Consider the following 21,424-nt stretch of genomic DNA (forward strand, 5'->3'; position numbering starts at 1 on the left):
AAGTAGTTATGTCGTGCATTGATTACCTGGATTGTATTATTTGTTTGTTATTTACGCGTGGGTTGCCTGTGCTGCGCGGTCGCCTAGCGTTATTTCTTATTTTCTCATGATATTTTCTGAAGATGTCCTCTCGAGTTTTGAGAAAACTCCAGGCGGAGAACGACCAAAATCCAGGCGAACTCGGGGACGATGATGAAGAGACTGACCTTAACCTTATCCCCTCAAAACCGAGACGAAAAAAGAAAGCAACTATCAATCCTTTTGATCTCGTAAGTGAGATACAATTGATTCATTTTTGGTTTAAGTTACGTGCAAAAAAAGTATAAAAAATGTAATTATAAATATTTTCAAAATTTACAAGGAAATGACCAGAAGGGGCGGGCTGTGCTCATTGTTTTCTTAATGTTTCTGTATCGTGCCCCCCCCCCAAATATTTTCTTACTGTTTCTGTATTGTGCCCCCCTCCCCCAATAATTCGAGGCCTTCTAATGCGGGAGAGTTGACAGGTATGCTGCTACGGCTAAGAATCGTCTCTTCTTGGATCCCAGATACAGCATGTCCGTCTAGTTTCCAGTGCTCTTAAATGAAGAAATTGAAGACAATGAAACATTCCATTTTTTTTTCAACAGAATTTAAAAAAATTGCTAAGCTTAGGTTTAAGGGGGATTTGATCCTATAGTAGTAGTCGACAGTGGTTAAACTGAAATCGGGACAATGCTGTATTCGTGGGTGGTCAGTAAACGGTGGTATGTCCAGGATTGGCTGTGGAGGAAGGGTAGTTATAGGTATCATTTGGAAAGAGGTTAGTGTTTCACAAGCCTCCCATTGGAAGTGACCACTTTTTGGTGGCCAAAGGGCAATCACTATTGCCATTCATTCAATCTGTGCACACCCTTGTGAATGCACCTGGTACATACCTGTCAACTGTCCCGCATGAGGCGGGAGTCTCAAGATTTTGGACCCCTTCTCCCGCTCTCCCGCGTTGAGCACCAAATCTGCCACTTTTTAGCGAATTTTATCGCTCCCGAAAAATTATTCTATAGAAAATTGTCATTTTGCCCATTTTCTATTATTGAAAATATTTTAAACAATAATTCCTTTGCGTATCACAATTAATCTAACACCCTCGTGAGATCAATAAGTGGATTTGTTTGTGAGAGCTTTATATACTGCAAACGCCTGCAAGGCTACACCACCCCTCCCCCTCAAAAATGAATATACCCCACCACTCCCCCCAAAATATTCTCAAGCCTTGAGATTTTTGGAGGTTGACAGGTATGCTGGTATGTTATTGAGTGTAACAGAGTTGTAAAAAAGTAGCTTTGGGAACTACTCTAAAGATTCAGCCTTAGGCACAGATGCTATCACAACACCAGTTTTTCTATTTTCTTGTTGTTGTGCACAGACACTACAGATTTATGTTCTTCTAACACCAGCCTTTTTTGACTCGGTTTCCTTATTTGTTTGTTTTTCAGCTGAAAGAGAATGGTACTGAGTCGGAAGATGACGAGGAGAGCAGCACAAAGGAACCAGACGCTGTCCATGATGCTGGTGAGAAGAAGCTATATCAAGAACAGACTAGTGAATCAGTCACAACAAATACCAGGCAGGGCAATAAGAAGAAAAAGAAGAAGAAGAAAAAGAAAGGAAAGGATTATCAAGAAGAGCAAAAATCTGGAGCCAAGGTGACCTGGATAAAAATAACTTTGTTTTACTGTATGGAGTATGAATGGTTTTACATACTGTACCATGTATATAAATCCTATTAAGACACGCCAGACTGTAAATGGTGCTCCCGTTTATAAGACCTGCATATACGATGAAAGAAATATGAATCTCTAAGATGGAAATGATATTTTTGCTGCATCAGAGAGTTTGTTTATATGGAACGACATAATATTTTTTGTTTGTGATATATTTTTACCATGCACAAATCACTCAAATCTTTTGCCAAAATTTTGATTTAGGGTTGATAACAAGAGAAAAAAATATACTTTTCATAATTGTTTGCTGCATTGCATACTTTATGGATGAAAACAATTTGGGCTTAGGTATATGTTTTGATCAGCATTACTTTAGTTAAGTTACTCTAATTGTTCAGTGTATATAAAAAATTAAGAACCAAAGGTAATGTACCCCTATTTATAAGAACCTATGAACCAGCCTGATCTTGAAAATTGTAGGTTCTAAAACGACCCGAGTATTTACTGTATTATCCTACTATCCTCCCCCGAGTGACACTTGGGGTACCATTGGGTAAATCCCAGACTTGCCAAGGTGCTGAGACCCGTGTTTCAGAATCCAAGCCCAAGACTTTTGTCAAATTTTGTAATCTGAGCCCTAGCTTTTCCAAGCTTGTTTTCAGATAACTTGCTCGAAATATGTCATAAACATCAGTTGCTTGCTACAGTAGCTAATAATTGTGTTAAGAAAGGGGGAACCTGTAGCATGGTAACAACATAAAACAGTTAGCTTTTAACAGAGACCCAGAGACTCCAAGATCATGTTTAAAAATCAGAGACTCCAAGACTGTGGTAGAAAAAAAAAACAAGGCTCTAAGACCCCTAGAATTAAAAAAAAGAGACTTGGAAACTTGTGTAAAAAACGCCAAGATTCGGAGACTTTGCAAATGTTTTGCATGACTTTCGAAATGTCATGATACCCATCACTACCCCTACCACCTGAGCTATTATCTGCTATGGCTGGACTACTGTATGCTATGCTTACCTCAACAACTTTTTTTATCACTCTCTAAGGCAGAGGACGATATTGACATTGATGCAACGATCCGTGAGGTCAACAATATGCTTGGAATCACAACAACTCCTTCAGCCACTAGTATGTACTTAGTATATTAATGTGTGCTAATCTACTAACATTAATAGAGTGAAGTAGGTCATCCATTTTACAAGTATTTTAGGTAATCTTTGAGAGTAGGCCATGGAGATTGATATGTAGGGGGTGAAAGTTATTTTGTTCAAATAAAACTTAAATCAACTTTAAAAAAAAGTAGCTGGCGCTCAGTGCAAACTAGCTGATGACTCCACCAGCCGCTTGGGCCTAATTAAACCCCTGGATGGTAATGATGATGTTATTAACATATATGCAAAAATTATGTTGGTGATGAGGATGATGATGTTAAAGAAGGCCGACCATACTGCCATTAATGCTCTGTGCATCACTGAGTTGCAAAAGCATCCATTTCCTTCAGCACATTCAAGCAAGTAACCGATTTAATTTAAGAAAAAAACCCCTTCAATCAGGAGCTTTCTTGCAAACAGATTGTTGTATATTCAGATTTAAATAGTGGTTTATCGGAATTCTCTAATGTGATGATTGTGATAAAGGTGATAATACTGCAGATGATGACTATAATGATTGTGGTGTTCATGCTAATGCTAAATGACGAGAATATGATGATGATGACATGAGAACTATCCAGCATGTGTCCAGTTTCAAGATTCTCATTTTTTATTACAGACTGTCTGTGTGCTACCAGGTATTTGTCAGTTCAGTGGCCCGCTGCTAGAAAGGATATATAAAGTGATTTCTGATTGGCTACTATTTCGGTTGTTAGTTTGTGAAAATTGAATTTACTTCACGGTAGATTTCTGTGCTAGCATACAGATATTCAATAAGAATTTTGAAACTGAATGCATATGCAGGCTAATTGGCATTTGGGATTAAGATTGTTTCACTTAAAGATGGTAAATCTGACTTGTATGACAATGTTGTTTTGTTTTTGTTTTGGAAATTCAAAACTCTTTTAAATTTAAAAAGAAAAGAAAATGCTTGCTGCATTTTTTTATACCTTAGACCTGAGCTGCTTGAAGGATACATTGGAATTTACTAAGATTCAAACAGATTTAATCCACTTCTGAAGAGTGTATCTTATTTGCATAGGGTCCCAAAAGCCTGTGAAACCATGTGTCACCTTGTGTCATTTTAGATTAACAGACTTTAAGATTTGTTTGTTTTATCATGATGTTTACTTATTGGCATTTGTTACTTTAGCCGAGTTCTCAACGCCTGAATTTAATGGCAGTGGTTCTTTGGATACTACAGCAGTCCTTGGAGTGGAACACAGGTAAACCAACCTTTTAAAAAGCAATGTAGGGTAATGCACAAAAAAGCAGCTAACTATTTGTCTATATAAGGTGTAGCATTATATCTTATAACCCTAGTTATATAGATAAATGTTGACTATTCTTGTTAAAAGTTTGTTAGAAGTGGCCTCCAATATTAATAGGACTATGCTAAAGAGGACAAATCACGTTACCAGGACATCCATTTGCATTGAATAATGTACAAGCAAGTAACCAATATATTTTCAATCGAATATTGTCAATATGTATATATTTATCAGACTTCACTCATGGAGTGTTATTATGAAGTTTCCTTGCGGTAAACCAGTGTATTTTCAATTATAAACAATTACAAAGTAGTGGTTGATTGACATTCAATAATGGAATTTAACTACTAAAACATATTTTGCAGGATGTCAATTTTGGTATTCATGTTGAAGTTCCTGTTGAACCCCTTTAGCTAAATGCAGCTTACGATCATGTGGTCAATGATAACAGCGCAACCAGTAGAACCGTGAATACCTGAAATATATGTGGAATTTATTTTCTTTGATAAACCAGACACGAGCATTCAGACACTAAGATAGCCTACGTGTAGCTGCTGACTCACCAAAATATCCTATCGTAGCTACGAGAGGATATTTTGGTGAGTCAGCGGCTACACTTAGGCTAACACTGAGACTTGTTAAAACATGTTTCTGACTTCTTGCGTATCTTGCAAGCGATTGGAACAAACATTTGATTTTTCCGGTTTACACAATTTTACTAGTGGCACATAAACCTCATTGAAAAAAACTAATATCATTGACAATTTTCCATCTCTTTTTGTGTATTTTAGAAATTTAAATGCAGAGAATGAAATGAAAAGAAGGTTTGGCACTAGTATAGTGAGAGGAGAGGCCAGGTAATTATAAATTTTGTATTACTTAATAAATTAATTTGTTTGTTTACTTATTCAATAAACATTTCATTTTTTCAGTTTAAAAGTTATGTTGCTTTATTTGTTGTTTAATTTTTAAAGGCAAAGACGGACCCACAGGAGGATGTACCATCGCTCTACTTGGTGAGAGAAGAACTCTGTTTACGGATCCACAATATTGTCATTCTCTGATTGATTATTACCTTTTATTTAGGCTTGTTTCACCAAAAGACACATGGCCAAACATGTCAAAGTCAGGTAAATATCAAACTTCCACCTTGGATACTGTTTTTTAAAGAGTTCATGGTCACACAGGAGCACAGTTTGGCATTTGTTTTTGGTTGAAAGCAGGTATTCGTACCATGGCACCTGGGGAGAAGGGGGACATAAAAGGGGGATAATGGTTGGGATACGGGTAGAGGAAGGTGGCAGGGGTGTGGAGTTGGACTTTAAGGAGTGTCCTGGATAGTGATGCAGTTGTTCTTACCATGGCGTATAGGGTGAATGGAAAGATAAGGAAGGAGGTAGTGGATAGGGAGGTATAGACCAGAAAACAAAAAGGCCGATAAGGGGTAAGGTGTACATGCTGGTGGAGAAGAGAGAAGTGGAGTGTGGTAGCATTTATTTTATGATTTGTATACAGTTGTTTACCCAAGTAAAAGGCTGATAAGGGGTAAGGTGTACATGCTGGTGGTGAAGAGAGAAGTGGAGTGTGGTAGCATTTATTTTATGATTTGTATACAGTTGTTTACCCAAGTGGGTGTGGAAAAAATTCACCAAGCCCATGTGATTGTAGTCTGCTGCACCGCCATACATGGTGTCGCTTCCCACCAAGAATGGCTGTGCAGGAGACAAACCGTATTGGCCCTGCCATGAAATCCATGTTAGTTATTGGGGTGGTTGAATTGATTAGACATCAAATCTGCTGTTGATGCTGTAACACTGTATTTTAAATGCAATTTTGTGCTTTGTACTTAAGGTTTAAGAATGGTCCTCCTTGAAAACAAAAATGGGTAAGTTAGGCTTCAGTAATGTTTAAGCTTAGCAGTAGAAATATTAACTTAACTTTTAATTTTATATGTCTTTTTTACTTTTAGATGTAATTATTTCGCATTTGAGCACTCACAGACATACCAGAACATACAGTTCCAGTTTCTAGATGCTGTGGAATCTCTTGATCCTAACAACATATCTGTAAGTATGACATTAACGTGAGCAAATTATATACTGGGTCACAATGATCATAGACCAGATGGGCAGGCCTAGGAGTTGATATAGAGAACATGATATCACAGTTAATAGCACTAATAGAATTATACACAATATGAAAACCATCCACTAGTTTATATATGAATAGGTATAAACTGTGATTCTGTCTTGCAGGGAATCCTCCAGTCACATCCGTACCATGTCGACTCCCTCCTTCAGCTGAGTGAAGTCTGTAAGATGGGTGAGGATTACCAAATGGCTGCCGAGCTCATTGGTAAGTGTTTACAGTATATGAGCATAAGACTTAGATGTAGAAGCATGTTGCATACACACAGAGTTTAGATTACTGTCTGGATGAGTCACAAAGGAAAGCTTGAAACAGAATTGTAATCTCCTGTAATCCTTCAAAAGATATAATTGGCCCTCTTTAATTGTGGATTGTTGGTATGTTGATAGTTGACTATGGCTGTATTTAAAGTGCTCTATTGTTGTCTGTGCAGAGCGCTCTCTGTATTGTGGATTGTTGGTATGTTGATAGTTGACTATGGCTGTATTTAAAGTGCTCTATTGTTATCTGTGCAGAGGGCTCTCTGTATTGTGGATTGTTGGTATGTTGATAGTTGTCCATGGCTTTATTTAAAGTGCTCTATTGTTGTCTGTGCAGAGCGCTCTCTGTATTGTGGATTGTTGGTATGGTGATAGTTGACTATGGCTGTATTTAAAGTGCTCTATTGTTGTCTGTGCAGAGGGCTCTCTGTATTGTGGATTGTTGGTATGGTGATAGTTGACTATGGCTGTATTTAAAGTGCTCTATTGTTGTCTGTGCAGAGGGCTCTCTGTATTGAGGATTGTTGGTATGTTTATAGTTGACTATGGCTGTATTTAAAGTGCTCTATTGTTGTCTGTGCAGAGCGCTCTCTATACTGCTTTGAGTGTAGTTTTCACACCCTCTTCAGCCTCACGCAGGGAACATCCAGACTTGACTACAGACGATCAGAGAACAGGTATTTGTAAGCAGTTATTGGGGAACAGTGTCCTTATCTAAGGCTCTTGAATAGTATATATCTCTTTAAAATTCAAAATTAAAATTCGTCGAAATTAAGGAACAGTTCATGGGATTTAAAAGGCTGCAGCCACCTAACCCCACCCGAGTTTTTAAAAACTTCTCATTTTTAAATAATTAGACACCCCACATATGACCAAATAGAATCCCCTTTTCTTGAAATCCTTTTAGCACATAATCCAATTCGCTTTTACCTGGTTGTCCCCTCCAGATCAACTTCGTTATTCTAAGTAAGCATTTCTTTTTTCATTTTTGGGTGAACATGAGTAAGTTATACACTGTGCTCCATCACCTTTTTCCGTATTTATGACATTTTTGTCCTTTCTTTTTCCATTGCAGGCCTTTCTTCATTGCACTATTTCGACATTTGCATTATGTTGACCAGAGAGGTAAGATTGTATTCAAAGTTCATGTACGACTCAAAGATTATCCACACCGAGCTGATTATTGCCAATCACCGCAATATATCTTCATTTCATAGCCATAACCCAGAATAATGTGATTCACTCAAACAGACGTTTTGTATTGGCCAAAAATTATTGGGGTAGGGTGGGGAGGGGAATTTGTCAAGAAAAAAAAATTATGTCACTCCATCCTCTGTACACTGAAATAGGTGTTAAATATGGCTGTCATCCTAGTTACTTCTGTGATTGTTAGTGATTTGTTCAAGGGCACCCAACGACCATTTTCTGTCAAATATCTGTTCGGAAGCAAGGTCACCTAGACGGATTTCGGGGTCGGCCTAGAAATGTCTACTTTTTTCGGAATTTGTATTTCTAGATCACCTATGTTTCTGGCGAAGAGAGCTGGGTCACCGATGTTTTTCGGAGTTGCTTTTGTTACCACCATCACCATTTTCGGGAAATTTTTACGTCCGACATGCTTTAAAAAAAGGAACCCTAGTATTTTCGGGAGTGAGTATACAAGGGACATTACCTAGAAATTTCGCTTAAGGATCTTAGAATCGCTAGGAGTTTCGGATGCCTCGGGATGAGTAACTAAATTTTTCGGATGGCTGTAATTTCGCCTAGCAAATCCGAACAGATAAAAAATATCTAGGAAAGCTCTATATTGTATAAAAATGACATCAAACGAAAAAAAACGGTATCATTTTAGGCCGGTTGTGAAATTTTCGTCTCTGGGTGCCCTTGTTTGTTCTTATGTTTTCTTAGTAATTTGACCTGTTCTAGTTATCCTTCTTGTGAATTGTTTTGTCCTAGTTATCTGTCATGTTGTATTTTTAATAATTTGTTCTATTCTATTCAGGTTGTCATCGCACTGCTTTGGAGCTGTGCAAATTTCTCTTGAGGTAAGTTCGTACTGGAAAAAGTGAGATTTCATTCAAAATCAATAGAAACCTGACTTTGTTAAATGAGAATTGACAACATTTGATTCAGGATTATATTGACTCCTGATAACTTGGGCCAACTCACTCATGCTCAGTATGATTGGTATATTTTGTTTTGATTGACAGCTTGGATCCGGACAGTGACCCTCTGTGTGCTTTGCTGATGATTGACTTCTTTGCCCTGACCTCAGACCAATATTCGTTCCTTTTACGGCTTTATGAAGAATGGGAGGTAAGTGAGTGTCAAAAGAATCTGCTTGTTATGACTCAAAAGGTGTAGTGTGTGCGCTCAAATTGCCCTGTCGAGTGAGAAGATTGTGCAGCCACATTGACATTTCTCTAATCCAATAAGCTTATCTATAAGTTTGAGTGTGCCTTGCCTGCAATTTAACATAGCCATCACCACCATCACCGTCATCACTAAATCATCATCATCATCATCATCATCAACAACAGCAACATCATTGTCATACCATTATCATCACCACCACAACCATCATCATCACCATCACCATCATCATCATCATCATCATCACATTACGTTCTCAATAGAACAATCACCTTCACCATCATCGTTATGATCATCATCACCATCATCATGATTGTCACAATTATCATTAGTCAAGTCATCTGTCTTCATTAAAGTGCAATAGCACTACAGCTCAAGTCAGTCCCAGCTGCTCTGTACTCTGTTGAATGGAAAGGTTTTCTCTTAATTCTACACATTATGTGATATCAGTGAAATCATCACTTCAAGCTGGGTAAAACGGGCATAGGCAATCAAACCTTCCATAATCTTATGTTGTCTAATTCATCTCAGCACCACCGTAACCTTTCCCAACTGCCGAATTTCGCATATTCCGTGGCGATGGCAAAGTTCCACCTCAGTCGTACCAACAATGAAGACAAAACAGACGCGGATGACATGGTGAGTCTCTTTGTCGTCGTTTCTCCGGTAGTTTTGTCTACTTCCGCACCCTTCAAGAATGTGTCAATTAGATTTACACTGCAGTGGCGATCTATACCACATCTTTGTAAAATACGATCAATCACGGTGAAAACCGTAGCAGGCCTCAAACCGTAACCGTAGCAGGCCTCAAATTATCGGGGGGGGGGGGGGGGCACGATACAAAAACATTAAAAAAAGATTGTGAGTTGGGGCACAGCTACGCCCCTATTGGTCATTTTCTTATATATTTTTTTCAATTTTCTGGGGGTCGTGCCACAAGTGCCCCACCCCCTGCCACGCCCTTTAAATGCCCGGATACAGGGACGGATCTCGCTTTTTGCTGAAAAGTCGGCGCTTGGTTGTCTCCATGGCAATGGGTGGAGTTGTTTCACTTTTTCTCGTTACATTGGTCTTTTGGCTCACACAGACCAAATTTCCTCCCTGGGCATCAGTTCTCCGCAAATTAGGTGGATAGGGGCATGTAACCAATCAAATATATATATAAAAAAAAACGCCTGATACTTAGACCAGACAATGGGTTCCGAGCAGATCGCATATTTTTTTCACAATTGTATGATTTGATTTCTTGGAAAGACCATTTCTTATTTTGGTTACGCCAACACCTAAACCACGTTTTAAAGGAAAGTACGCCCATATTGATAATCGTTAATTTGATTAACGCAAATCGGGGGTCAAGTTTTGCCCAATTAAAGATGATTAGAGGCTGAAAATATTTGAACGATGGAAATTTTCGTCAATATCGTATGAAAAACAAGATTTGTGTAGACCTAAATCTAGGCTGTATATGGCGGTAAAATCTCTTTCCGAGTACGTATATCAGAGCGTCACGTACCCCGTCACCACAGCTCGCCCTGAGAAAACTGTAGAGATGGTAGAAATACCCCGTATCCTTGATAGAAAGGGGTATTTCCAATAACCTCTTAAATATGGCAATGTTTTTTTTTTTCAGATCCAGAGGGCACTCATCATGTTTCCGTCGGTAAGTCCTGGTACAGCTTTTCAATGTCCTGGTACAGGTTTTTGTGTCGATCCTTCTTTCTCTCCCTGCAACAAATGACGCGGAAGTTCTGCTGGTTGTGTAGGATGATCGAGACCATGGCGCACCACCTCATTTTAAGCACACAAATACTCTGTAGCTTTTGTATTTTTATCAGGGCTTGGCTTATTTTTATATAGCCGAGTAAATGATTTCTTACAGGTTTTGGTTCCTCTCTTGGATAAGTGTAATGTTGTCCTCGATTCCTCCATCGCCAACCATCGATTCTTCTCCGCCCTTTCTCTTAACAGGTAAGATATCCTTCTGTTCGTGTTTTCATCTGTCGTTTATCCGTCCGCTTGTCTGTCCGCCTAACTGCCTGCCTGTCTGTCCGCGTATCGTTTTGTCTGTCTATCTCTGTGTTTGATTGTATGACCAAAGAGGGGGTAAGGGTTACATCACAAACTCTATTTCTCCTGTCCTTGCGAGTCGTGATATTTATTGCTTGTCGTGGTATTTATCGCGTGCCATGCTATTTATTGCATGTCTTGGTATTTATTGCTTATCGTGGTATTCATTGCGTGCCGTGCAATTTATTGCGTGTCGTGCTATTTATTGCGTGTCGTGATATTTATCGCGTACCGTGCTATTTATTGCGTGTCGTGATATTTATCGCGTGCCGTGCTATTTATTGCGTGCCATGCTATTTATTGCGTACCGTGCTATTTATTGCGTGTCGTTATATTTATTGCGTGCCATGCTATTTATTGCGTACCGTGCAATTTATTGCGTGACATGCTATTTATTGCGTGTCGTGGTATTTATTGCGTACCGTGCTATTTATTGCGTACCGTGCTATTTATTGCGTGTCGTGGTATTTATTGCGTGACATGCTATTTATTGCGTGACATGCTATTTATTGCGTGACATGCTATTTATTGCGTGTCGTGGTATTTATTGCGTACCGTGCTATTTATTGCGTGCCATGCTATTTATTGCGTGACATGCTATTTATTGCGTGTCGTGGTATTTATTGCGTACCGTGCTATTTATTGCGTGCCATGCTATTTATTGCGTGACATGCTATTTATTGCGTGACATGCTATTTATTGCGTGACATGCTATTTATTGCGTGCCATGCTATTTATTGCGTACCGTGCAATTTATTGCGTGACATGCTATTTATTGCGTGTCGTGGTATTTATTGCGTACCGTGCTATTTATTGCGTACCGTGCTATTTATTGCGTGACATGCTATTTATTGCGTGCCATGCTATTTATTGCGTACCGTGCCATTTATTGCGTGTCGTTATATTTATTGCGTGCCATGCTATTTATTGCGTACCGTGCAATTTATTGCGTGACATGCTATTTATTGCGTGTCGTGGTATTTATTGCGTACCGTGCTATTTATTGCGTACCGTGCTATTTATTGCGTGCCATGCTATTTATTGCGTGACATGCTATTTATTGCGTGACATGCTATTTATTGCGTGTCGTGGTATTTATTGCGTACCGTGCTATTTATTGCGTGCCATGCTATTTATTGCGTGACATGCTATTTATTGCGTGTCGTGGTATTTATTGCGTACCGTGCTATTTATTGCGTGCCATGCTATTTATTGCGTGACATGCTATTTATTGCGTGACATGCTATTTATTGCGTGCCATGCTATTTATTGCGTACCGTGCAATTTATTGCGTGACATGCTATTTATTGCGTGTCGTGGTATTTATTGCGTACCGTGCTATTTATTGCGTACCGTGCTATTTATTGCGTGACATGCTATTTATTGCGTGCCATGCTATTTATTGCGTGACATGCTATTTATTGCGTGTCATGCTATTTATTGCGTGTCGTGATATTTATTGCGTGTCGTGCTATTTATTGCGTGACATGCTATTTATTGCGTGTCATGCTATTTATTGCGTGTCGTGATATTTATTGCATGTCTTGGTATTTATTGCGTACCGTGCTATTTATTGCGTACCGTGCTATTTATTGCGTGCCATGCTATTTATTGCATGTCTTGGTATTTATTGCTTATCGTGGTATTCATTGCGTACCGTGCAATTTATTGCGTGTCGTGATATTTATTGTTTCTAGTGGTATTTATTGCGTGTCGTACTATTAATTGCGTGCCGTGATATTTGTTGCGTGTATAAGTTAAAATTGCGTGTATTTTGACAGCCAGACTATGGCGCTGAAACAACTGGTTATGCTGTACGTGGGGAGGGCCTATCATGTCTGGAAGGACCCACTGGTAAGCCGATGACAAGCATCTTATCATCATCATCATAGTCATCATTTAAATATCTGCCAATCATTATCATAATAATTGTCTTCATCGTTATAGCCATAACATCATCATTCTCATCTTCATCATCATGCCTTCACCATCATCCTTGTCATAACCTCATCATTTAGCATTGATAATTTTTACCCTTTTGTTTATTATCTTCATCGTATTGATGATCATTCTGTATTCAACACATCATAGTCATCGTCATCATAATATTTTGGCTTCGGGCTTATTTCAGTATCATTCTTACGTCATCTCCATCAAAATATCATCGTCATCTCGTGCCATCGCCATTTCATCATGACAATAGTCTCCATCATTTCCCATATATCTCCATCATCAACATATCATTAAAAAATCGCCATCATCACCATCAACATATCACCATTATCACCGTCAACATATTACCATCACCACCATCAACATATTACCATCACCACCATCATTATATTACCGGCATCGCCATCAACATATTACCATTATTACTATCAACCTATTACCATTGTCACCATCAACAAATCACCATTATCAACCATCAACATATTGCCATTATTACCATCAACATATTACCATCACCACCATCAACATATTACCATCACCACCATCAACATATTACCATCAAACTATTACCATCATCACCATCAACATATCACCATTATCACCATCAACATATTACCATCATTACCATCAACATATTGCCATCATCACCATCAACATATTACCATCACCATCGTTATTATATTACCGGCATCGCCATCAACATATCACCATTATCACCATCAACATCTCACCATCATCAACCATCAACATATTACCATCATCACCATCAACATATCACCATTACCACCATCAACATATTACCATTATTACCATCAAACTATTACCATCATCACCATCAACATATTACCATTATTACCATCAACATATTACCATCATCACCATCAACATATCACCATTATTACCATCAACATATTACCATCATCACCATCAACATATCACCATTATCACCGTCAACATATTACCATCACCACCATCAACATATTACCATTATTACCATCAAACTATTACCATCATCACCATCAACATATTGTCACCATCACCATCAACATATTGCCATCATCAACCATCAACATATTGCCATCATTACCATCAACTCATTACCATTATTACCATCAAACTATTACCATCATCACCATCAACATATCACCATTATCACCGTCAACATATTACCATCACCACCATCAACATATTACCATCACCACCATCATTATATTACCATCACCACCATCATTATATTACCGGCATCGCCATCAACATATTACCATTATTACTATCAACCTATTACCATTGTCACCATCAACAAATCACCATTATCACCGTCAACATATTTCCATCACCACCATCAACATATTACCATCATTACCATCATCACCATCAAAATATTACCGTCATCGACATCAAATTACTTTCATTACCATCAACATATTACCATCATTATCATCAATATATTACCACCATCACCATCAACTCATTACCATCATCACCATCAACATATTACCATCATTACCATCAACATATTACCATCATTACCATCAACATATTACCATCATTACCATCAACATATTACCATCATCGACATCAACATATTACCATCATCACCATCAACATATTACCATCATCACCATCAACATATTACCATCATTACCATCAACATATTACCATCATCATCATCAACATATTACTATCATCACCATCAACATATCACCATTACCATCAACATATTACATTAACACCATCAACATATTGCCATAATCATCATCATTACCATCAACATTATCTCGTACCTTTGCCATTAAAATTATTATTATCATCGTCACATCATCCTAATCATCATATCATCATCATCATTTCCTACTCTTTTCACCTGGCTAATATAACATCAGCATGATTCTCATCACCATTACCCTAATCGAATCGCCCCATTGTCTTAACTTCTTAACCATCTCTAACCTTGCAATATTTCAGGTAATTGACTGGCTTGTCACCAATGCCCGACTAGTTATGGATCGAGTTGACAACAATGATTCGTTCGTGGACGAGTGTGCTAGGAAGTAAGAATGCCCCTTCTGTTCAGTGTACTTGCTCCCTAACCGTTTCTACTCTATCAAGGTGTATGTTCACCTTATCCGACATATCAAATTCTACTCGTTGTTTAAAACATTATGATGTTTCTACTCTGAAACTAGATGTTATAATATGTTCTAAACTCGTTAAAACCTAGAACGCGTCCTTGTTAAAATCTTGAGGTTATTAATTTTTTTTCTTCTCGAGAAAATTTATACAAACTCGTACCTGTTATTGTGTGTACTTGTCTCGTTAGCGCAGTATGCAGCGAGTCATTCTCATAATGTGATCTTAAAATCTTAAGGTAATAAGTTCGATCCGCACCCGGGGCACTGTTTTTCTTTTCTTCTTCTTCTTCTTCTTTTTTTCTTCAGGAGGCGCATCCGTTATCAGGGCACGCCGAGGAATATATACCGGCACATAATTCTCTCAGGTAATGTGCAGAAATTCCTCTCGCCTTTTGGATACCCCGCTGTTACCGACAACAAATCAGTCTTAAAAGCTGAAAGAGCGAAGAACTTAAACGAAGTTCCACTTCTATTGATACGAAATTTCACCAGATGGTCAAAAAAGTGTGTGCTTTAAAGATTTTCATAGAAAGAATAAGTTTATACAATTTCAAGTGAATCAATTAGCTAGATAGATTTGAAAAAAAAAAGAGTTCTAATCTAGTGAAAATAACATTTTTATAGAACCTGTAGGGTTTTGCTGATCAGAATTTGTCGTCTTCCTTCTCTTTTCAGATATCAAAGATGCCAGTGCTTCCCTTCCGATGGTAACCTCAATTTTTATGTACTGTAAAACAGACTTTTCGCGCTGCAGTTTCATGCTTTTCGCATCAAATCAAAACGTGATATGAAATAAGCAAAGGAATCTGGTGGCTATGTGATGAGTACTGCAAAGTACTGCACGTGCATATATTTATGTTTATGTTATTGTTTGGTTATTGTTGTTATTGTTTTTCTCAGGAGCTGTCAGAGACACCGATGATGTCTTATGATCCTCTTCCGCCTGCCGACTCTATTTCTGGCTACACTCGACCAGAAAGGTTACGTTTAACTAGCACTTGGAAACTACTAACAAACGTGCTACCCAAACTTCCACCATACGACTAACACGATACAATGACTAACTTGCTATCCATCCAAGTACCATACAACAATTAACACACAACTTCAAACATTATTTATAACATACATACTTCAAGAATAAACAACGTACAACTACTAGCACCATCAACAATTAAAACCATACAACAACTAGCAGACATAAAAACTACATAAAGGCTACAAAAACTATCGCCAATCAACTTATAACATACACACTTCAAACAATATTTAACATGAATAATTTAAGAATTAATAACGACAACTAGCACCATACAACAATTAATTTCCTAACACAACAAACCAAAACGCTACAAAAACTAACGCCGTGCAACAATTAATTTTCTAACACAACAAACCAAAACGCTACAAAAACTAACACCATAACAAAACTAATATCAATAACAATGAAATAGCTCATTAACTGCTTTAACCATTTAGATATACACTCATCACGTAAATTCCAGACTCCCTATACATACATAATATGATATAAACACATCAAGTATACAACTTAAAAGTTTTCTCATTTCTCTAGGCCTACTATCACAAGTTCTGACAGCAACCCATTGAGCATGTTCTTCCGTTCTTTGCTGCCATCATTCAATCCCCAGGTACCTCATTCAACCTCAAAAGCAGTATATGCACTCTCCCCACAGGGGAGTTATTGATATTTTCAATCACAATATTTTCTCTTCTCTGGACCGGACCACTTGTCTGCCCTTCCCACAGCCTATGCCTATCAACTCTTCCATCTTTCCTCCCTTGAGCCATGTATACCACTATCTACTCTTCCATCTTTCCTCCCTTGAGCCATGTATACCACTATCTACTCTTCCATCTTGCCTTCCTGGAGTCATATAGAACTTTCAACTCTCCCATCTTTCCTTCCTGGAGTCATATAGAACTATCAACTCTTCCATCTTTCCTTTCTTGAGCCATATATAACCATCAGCTCTTCCATCTTTCCTTCAATCTTCTCTCCTGTGCCTTTGCAACCACCCCTGTGCCATGTGTACCCATCCTTCAGGTACCTATTCTCCCTCTTTTTTTCCTTACTCATTCCTTATGTCTAATGGACCAAGGGCGCGTTTTTTCCTTTAATTCTGGAATGGGAATGGTTGGTAAAGAATGTTCAGAATGACATTCGAGTCATTCCGCTACAGGTAGCAGAATGGGTGGAATGGCCTTCATTCCATTCCAGAATTGGAACACGAGATAAACGAACGCGCGCTTTTTCTATTCTAATAATACTCATTCCGGAATCACGAGTACAAAAACGTGCCCTAAGTCTCTGAACTATTGCGTTTGCATTTGGATGAAAGGCAAACATTCCAACACAATTTTTTAATATGCTGAATAGGAGGGGTGATCTCGCGTAGCTCAGATTTCAGTCCTGGTAAATATAGTAAGATGTTGATGGTAATGATAGTAAGATTTTGATGGTAATGATAGTAAGATGTTGATGGTAATGATGGTAATATGTTGATGGTAATGATAGTAAGATGTTGATGGTAATAATAGTAAGATGTTGATGGTAGTGATAGTAAGATGTTGATGGTAATGATGGTAATATGTTGATGGTAATGATGGTAATATGTTGATGTCGATGATGGTAATAATTATGTTGATGGTAATAATGGTAATATGTTGATGGTGATAATTGTAATATGTTGATGGTGATGATCGTAATATGTTGATGATGATAATATGTTGATGGTGATGATGGTAATATGTTGATGGTAATTTTGGTAGTATGTTGATGCTGATGATGGTAATATGTCGAAAAAAATCCCGTTAATATGTATTTTTGAAGCAATTAACCCTTTGGCAGTCATCTCTCTCAGTGGCAGTAAGTCTACCTGGTGCATATAACTGGAAGAAATTATTAGAAAATTCTTCTCTATTGTTTGTTTTGATTTATTTGATTTTCTAATGCTCTCTTGTGTGGTTTCCAGGCCCCCGCAGACCCAGGTGCCGAAGGGCGGGTCGTTGTGTATGAAGAAGCCGAGGGAGCCGAGGGCGGCCCCAGGCCTTTGCGTGGAGCAGACCTAGCACATGGAGTAGAGAATCTCATGTCTGCTATGAGGGAACTACTGAATACAATAACATACCGTGGGGAGCCTGGAGGTGAGGGAGAAGATGAGGAAGAGCAGGACTGGGGAGAGAACCAACAAGGGGAAGGAGCGGGCTAGCTACATATAGTGATAATAAAGATATCATGTATCATTGTCGACTGGAAATAAAGTGATTATTTCTTAACATGGCTTCTTGGTATTGTGCTATTTTGCAGATTTCTCGGGACCATTAATAAAAAACAGTGAATGTTTTTTTTATGACTTGGCTACCACAGGTATCCCGGTAAATATTCATCCGGTGTCTATTTGAGCTGGTCAACCCGATGTACCGCGTTTACTCAAATGATTACTATATATTTTATAGTGGCGTGGAGTTGATTCTAGCGGCTGGGATATCGGCGGATAATGTCCAAGCATAAAAAATGCACCATTGTTTATCCGTGGACATTATCCGCCGATACCTTTTAATTTATTCGTCTAGGATATCAAACTAATTAGTATACACCCATCTCAATAAAAGTTGTCAGCGCGATCGGTGAATGGCAATTGCCAAATTGAAGTTCTACGACCGAAAGGTTTAAAAAATAATGTGATAAATAAACTCAAATAATGCCAGAGCTATATACTGATTATATTAAATGGATATTCGTATGTTTTAAATTTTTCTGAATTTGGAACAAGTATTTTGGGATCCATGTGTCCGTTTGCACTGTCAACGAAGAGCGCATGCTCGGATTGGTTCGCTTTCTTGGAATAATCTTTAAATGATATAATTACTGGGATACCTGTGGTAGCCCAGTCATAAAATGCAACTGGGTTTTTTTCTCTGTTCGCGATATGGCCAAGAAGTCGATCCCTTCTGCATTATTTAAAACTGGGTCATGGTATCCTGGTTCCAGAGCCTCGAACGTCTCTCTATTTAGTGGCCAGCGAGGTACTCTCGTCTCATACCTCGCTGGCCACTAAATAGAGAGACGTTCGAGGCTCTGGAAGGGTCATGGCCGCCATCTTGATTTTGAGATTCCAGCTCTCAGATCCATGTTATTCGCGATTTCATTACTGCATATATTACCATTGTCTCAATATCTACCAAGTAATTGTGAAAAATCATCTCAAGCTCGTGTTTCCATTTGCAACCCGATCAAGACCCGACACGTGGCGAGGCTCGAGATAAGAATTATCTATTGTATGCTTTAGACAAATACAGTTTACTTCAAGACGTAAATAAAATGTTCTCTGGACACTCATCATGAATGGACTTGAGGTATTTATGCACTAGTCATTTGAAACCCCCACCCTTATGGTCCCGGGGAAGGGTGGGGTTAAGGTGGGGGTTTAGAGCACTTTTGAACGAGAATCTGTCCCGAGGGGGTGGGGGAATTGACAGTTTTTGACTCTAAGACTTATCCCCACCGTGCGGGTTTGGGACAAGTGAATAGTGTCACAAGTATCATGTTAGTTTCTGGCTTGAGACTCTTTTTCTTTTGTAGCAAGCAATTCCATGTATCAGTGTGTGGCATGCTGCACGGCGACATGTGCAAAAAGGAATATTAAAAAAAATAATGCCAGATGAAGATGATTTATTTTTCCATCTTTTTTTGTAACTGTTATCTTCATAGTAATTGGTACAAATTTAATAATAATAATATCATATAATAATAATGGTTTATTAGCATTCCAACATGAGAGGCTCTTCTATGCTAATGAAACTAACTACACTAACTAACAATATAATAAATAATATACTATAAACTTGAAATTTTAAAAATATAAGTATACAAGAAAACATACATGTTCCTATTTAGCATTAAGTGTGGTTACTCTGGTCCTGGCTCTATTGCTGAAGTAGAGCTTAGCGCTCCGCTTAAACATTGTGAAATCTTGAGCCTCTCTCGTTGCAGATGGTAACATGTTAAATTTACTTAATTTACTCGCTGAAGTGTACTGGCTTTGAAAGATAAAAAAAGCCATGGGGGTGGGGGTTTCAATTGACTAGTGCATTACATTTATTACTTAATTTATTTTGAAGTGGAAGTATTTTGTAGCTTATTGATAAAAATAGTCTGCTACAAATCGCTATACTTAACTAAATGAATCCCAAAGCAGTGACTACCTTACATCGCGACACTTGACCGGCTACCCATAAAACAAATTTTGTTTTCTTACTATAAAATATCTTGATCTCTCTCATTGAATGTCATAATTTTTTCACCATGTAGATTTCAATAAGTAGAGCATATATTTGTCAATTGAGATAAGTTCCAACAGAATATCGGGCAGTTTTCATCAATATTCGTAAAAAAATATTGTATAAGCTTAAGTAAGTAACTCAACTAGAAAAGCACAAGCCTGCTGCTTTGGTTTGGTAACTTTTTTAGAGGTAAACATGTCAGTAGCCATGTGTAGTGTAAGATATGTAAAACTATGAAAGTTATTTTGGTATTTTAGTGCTTATTTTTATTAATTTCAAATTAATTAGTGATAGCCATTGAGGGCAGTGAACCAAGAAAATTTTACAATTTTCGAACACATTCTCATTTTTCCTGAATCTTATTTCGGTGCTATCTCGCTGCGGGGAAACTATTTGTAAGATTTTTTTACACTGCAAAAGATAAGACAATCAGCCCCATGTACTTAACCCATTGACTCCTGGCTATTTTCTAGCTGAATTTACAAAAAACAGACTGAAAACAGATACCTCCTCCCTACTCTGAGTTTTATACAGCCCGTCAAAGTCAAACACAGCTGCACCTAGTCAGCGGTGTCCTAACTTTCCAACAGTGCTTTGCGGTGCTTTGCTTGTGTTTTTCATAAAAAATACAGCTATGAGCATATTAGGAGAGTGTCTCAGGACATCACGAAGTCTATTGGGGCATAATTGAGTGCTTTGTTTATGGATATTTGCAAGCAAAGGTGGATTCATGGTGATTTTTTCTTGTTTTTTCTTGTGCTTTGCCTGGATGAGAAAATAATATTCTAATGAATCACCACAGCTCTCCTAAATACTGTCTTTTCTGAAACCAAATTGATTCCAAAATTGTTTACACTGCTATTCTGGGTCTTTATGACCTGGAATTGCTTATTTGGTTGAAGAATAGTTGCTCTCACCTTGGTTGGATGCATATCTTAAATTTATCCATTAGCCTGAGTATCTTCATCTTGTTGTGTTTATTTAGCATATATGATTTTTTTTTTTGGGGGGGGGGGGGTACTTTCCAAAGCCGGTACAGGCCGGTTGAGGGG

The 21,424-nt window shown here is 38.1% G+C and overlaps 1 protein-coding gene across 1 annotated transcript; it reads left to right on the forward strand.

The window, feature by feature from the left end:
• Positions 1 to 55: 55 nt before the first annotated feature.
• On the forward strand, positions 56 to 18,365 carry LOC5518588 (transcription factor 25). The gene is made up of 24 exons (XM_032363273.2): positions 56 to 269; positions 1,476 to 1,685; positions 2,757 to 2,838; positions 4,015 to 4,087; positions 4,924 to 4,989; positions 5,107 to 5,148; positions 5,219 to 5,262; positions 5,984 to 6,017; positions 6,102 to 6,198; positions 6,388 to 6,487; positions 7,124 to 7,217; positions 7,616 to 7,665; positions 8,543 to 8,585; positions 8,751 to 8,856; positions 9,445 to 9,552; positions 10,544 to 10,573; positions 10,793 to 10,881; positions 12,762 to 12,834; positions 14,899 to 14,984; positions 15,372 to 15,430; positions 15,741 to 15,772; positions 15,966 to 16,045; positions 16,642 to 16,717; positions 18,062 to 18,365. The coding sequence occupies exons 1-24, from the start codon at positions 123 to 125 to the stop codon at positions 18,296 to 18,298; spliced, it is 2,058 nt and encodes a 685-aa protein (XP_032219164.2). The 5' UTR covers positions 56 to 122; the 3' UTR covers positions 18,299 to 18,365.
• The last annotated feature ends 3,059 nt before the right edge of the window (positions 18,366 to 21,424 follow it).

The sequence above is a fragment of the Nematostella vectensis genome, chromosome 13 (genome assembly GCF_932526225.1).
Source record: "Nematostella vectensis chromosome 13, jaNemVect1.1, whole genome shotgun sequence".
Taxonomy (NCBI): Eukaryota; Metazoa; Cnidaria; class Anthozoa; order Actiniaria; family Edwardsiidae; genus Nematostella; species Nematostella vectensis.

Coding starts and splice junctions, on each gene's coding strand:
- LOC5518588 (XM_032363273.2), top strand. CDS start 123: ATGTCCTCTCGAGTTTTGAGAAAACTCCAGGCGGAGAACGACCAAAAT. Junction 7,218..7,615: donor TACAGACGATCAGAGAACAG/GTATTTGTAAGC, acceptor TTTCCATTGCAG/GCCTTTCTTCATTGCACTAT. Junction 14,985..15,371: donor GTGGACGAGTGTGCTAGGAA/GTAAGAATGCCC, acceptor TTTTTTCTTCAG/GAGGCGCATCCGTTATCAGG.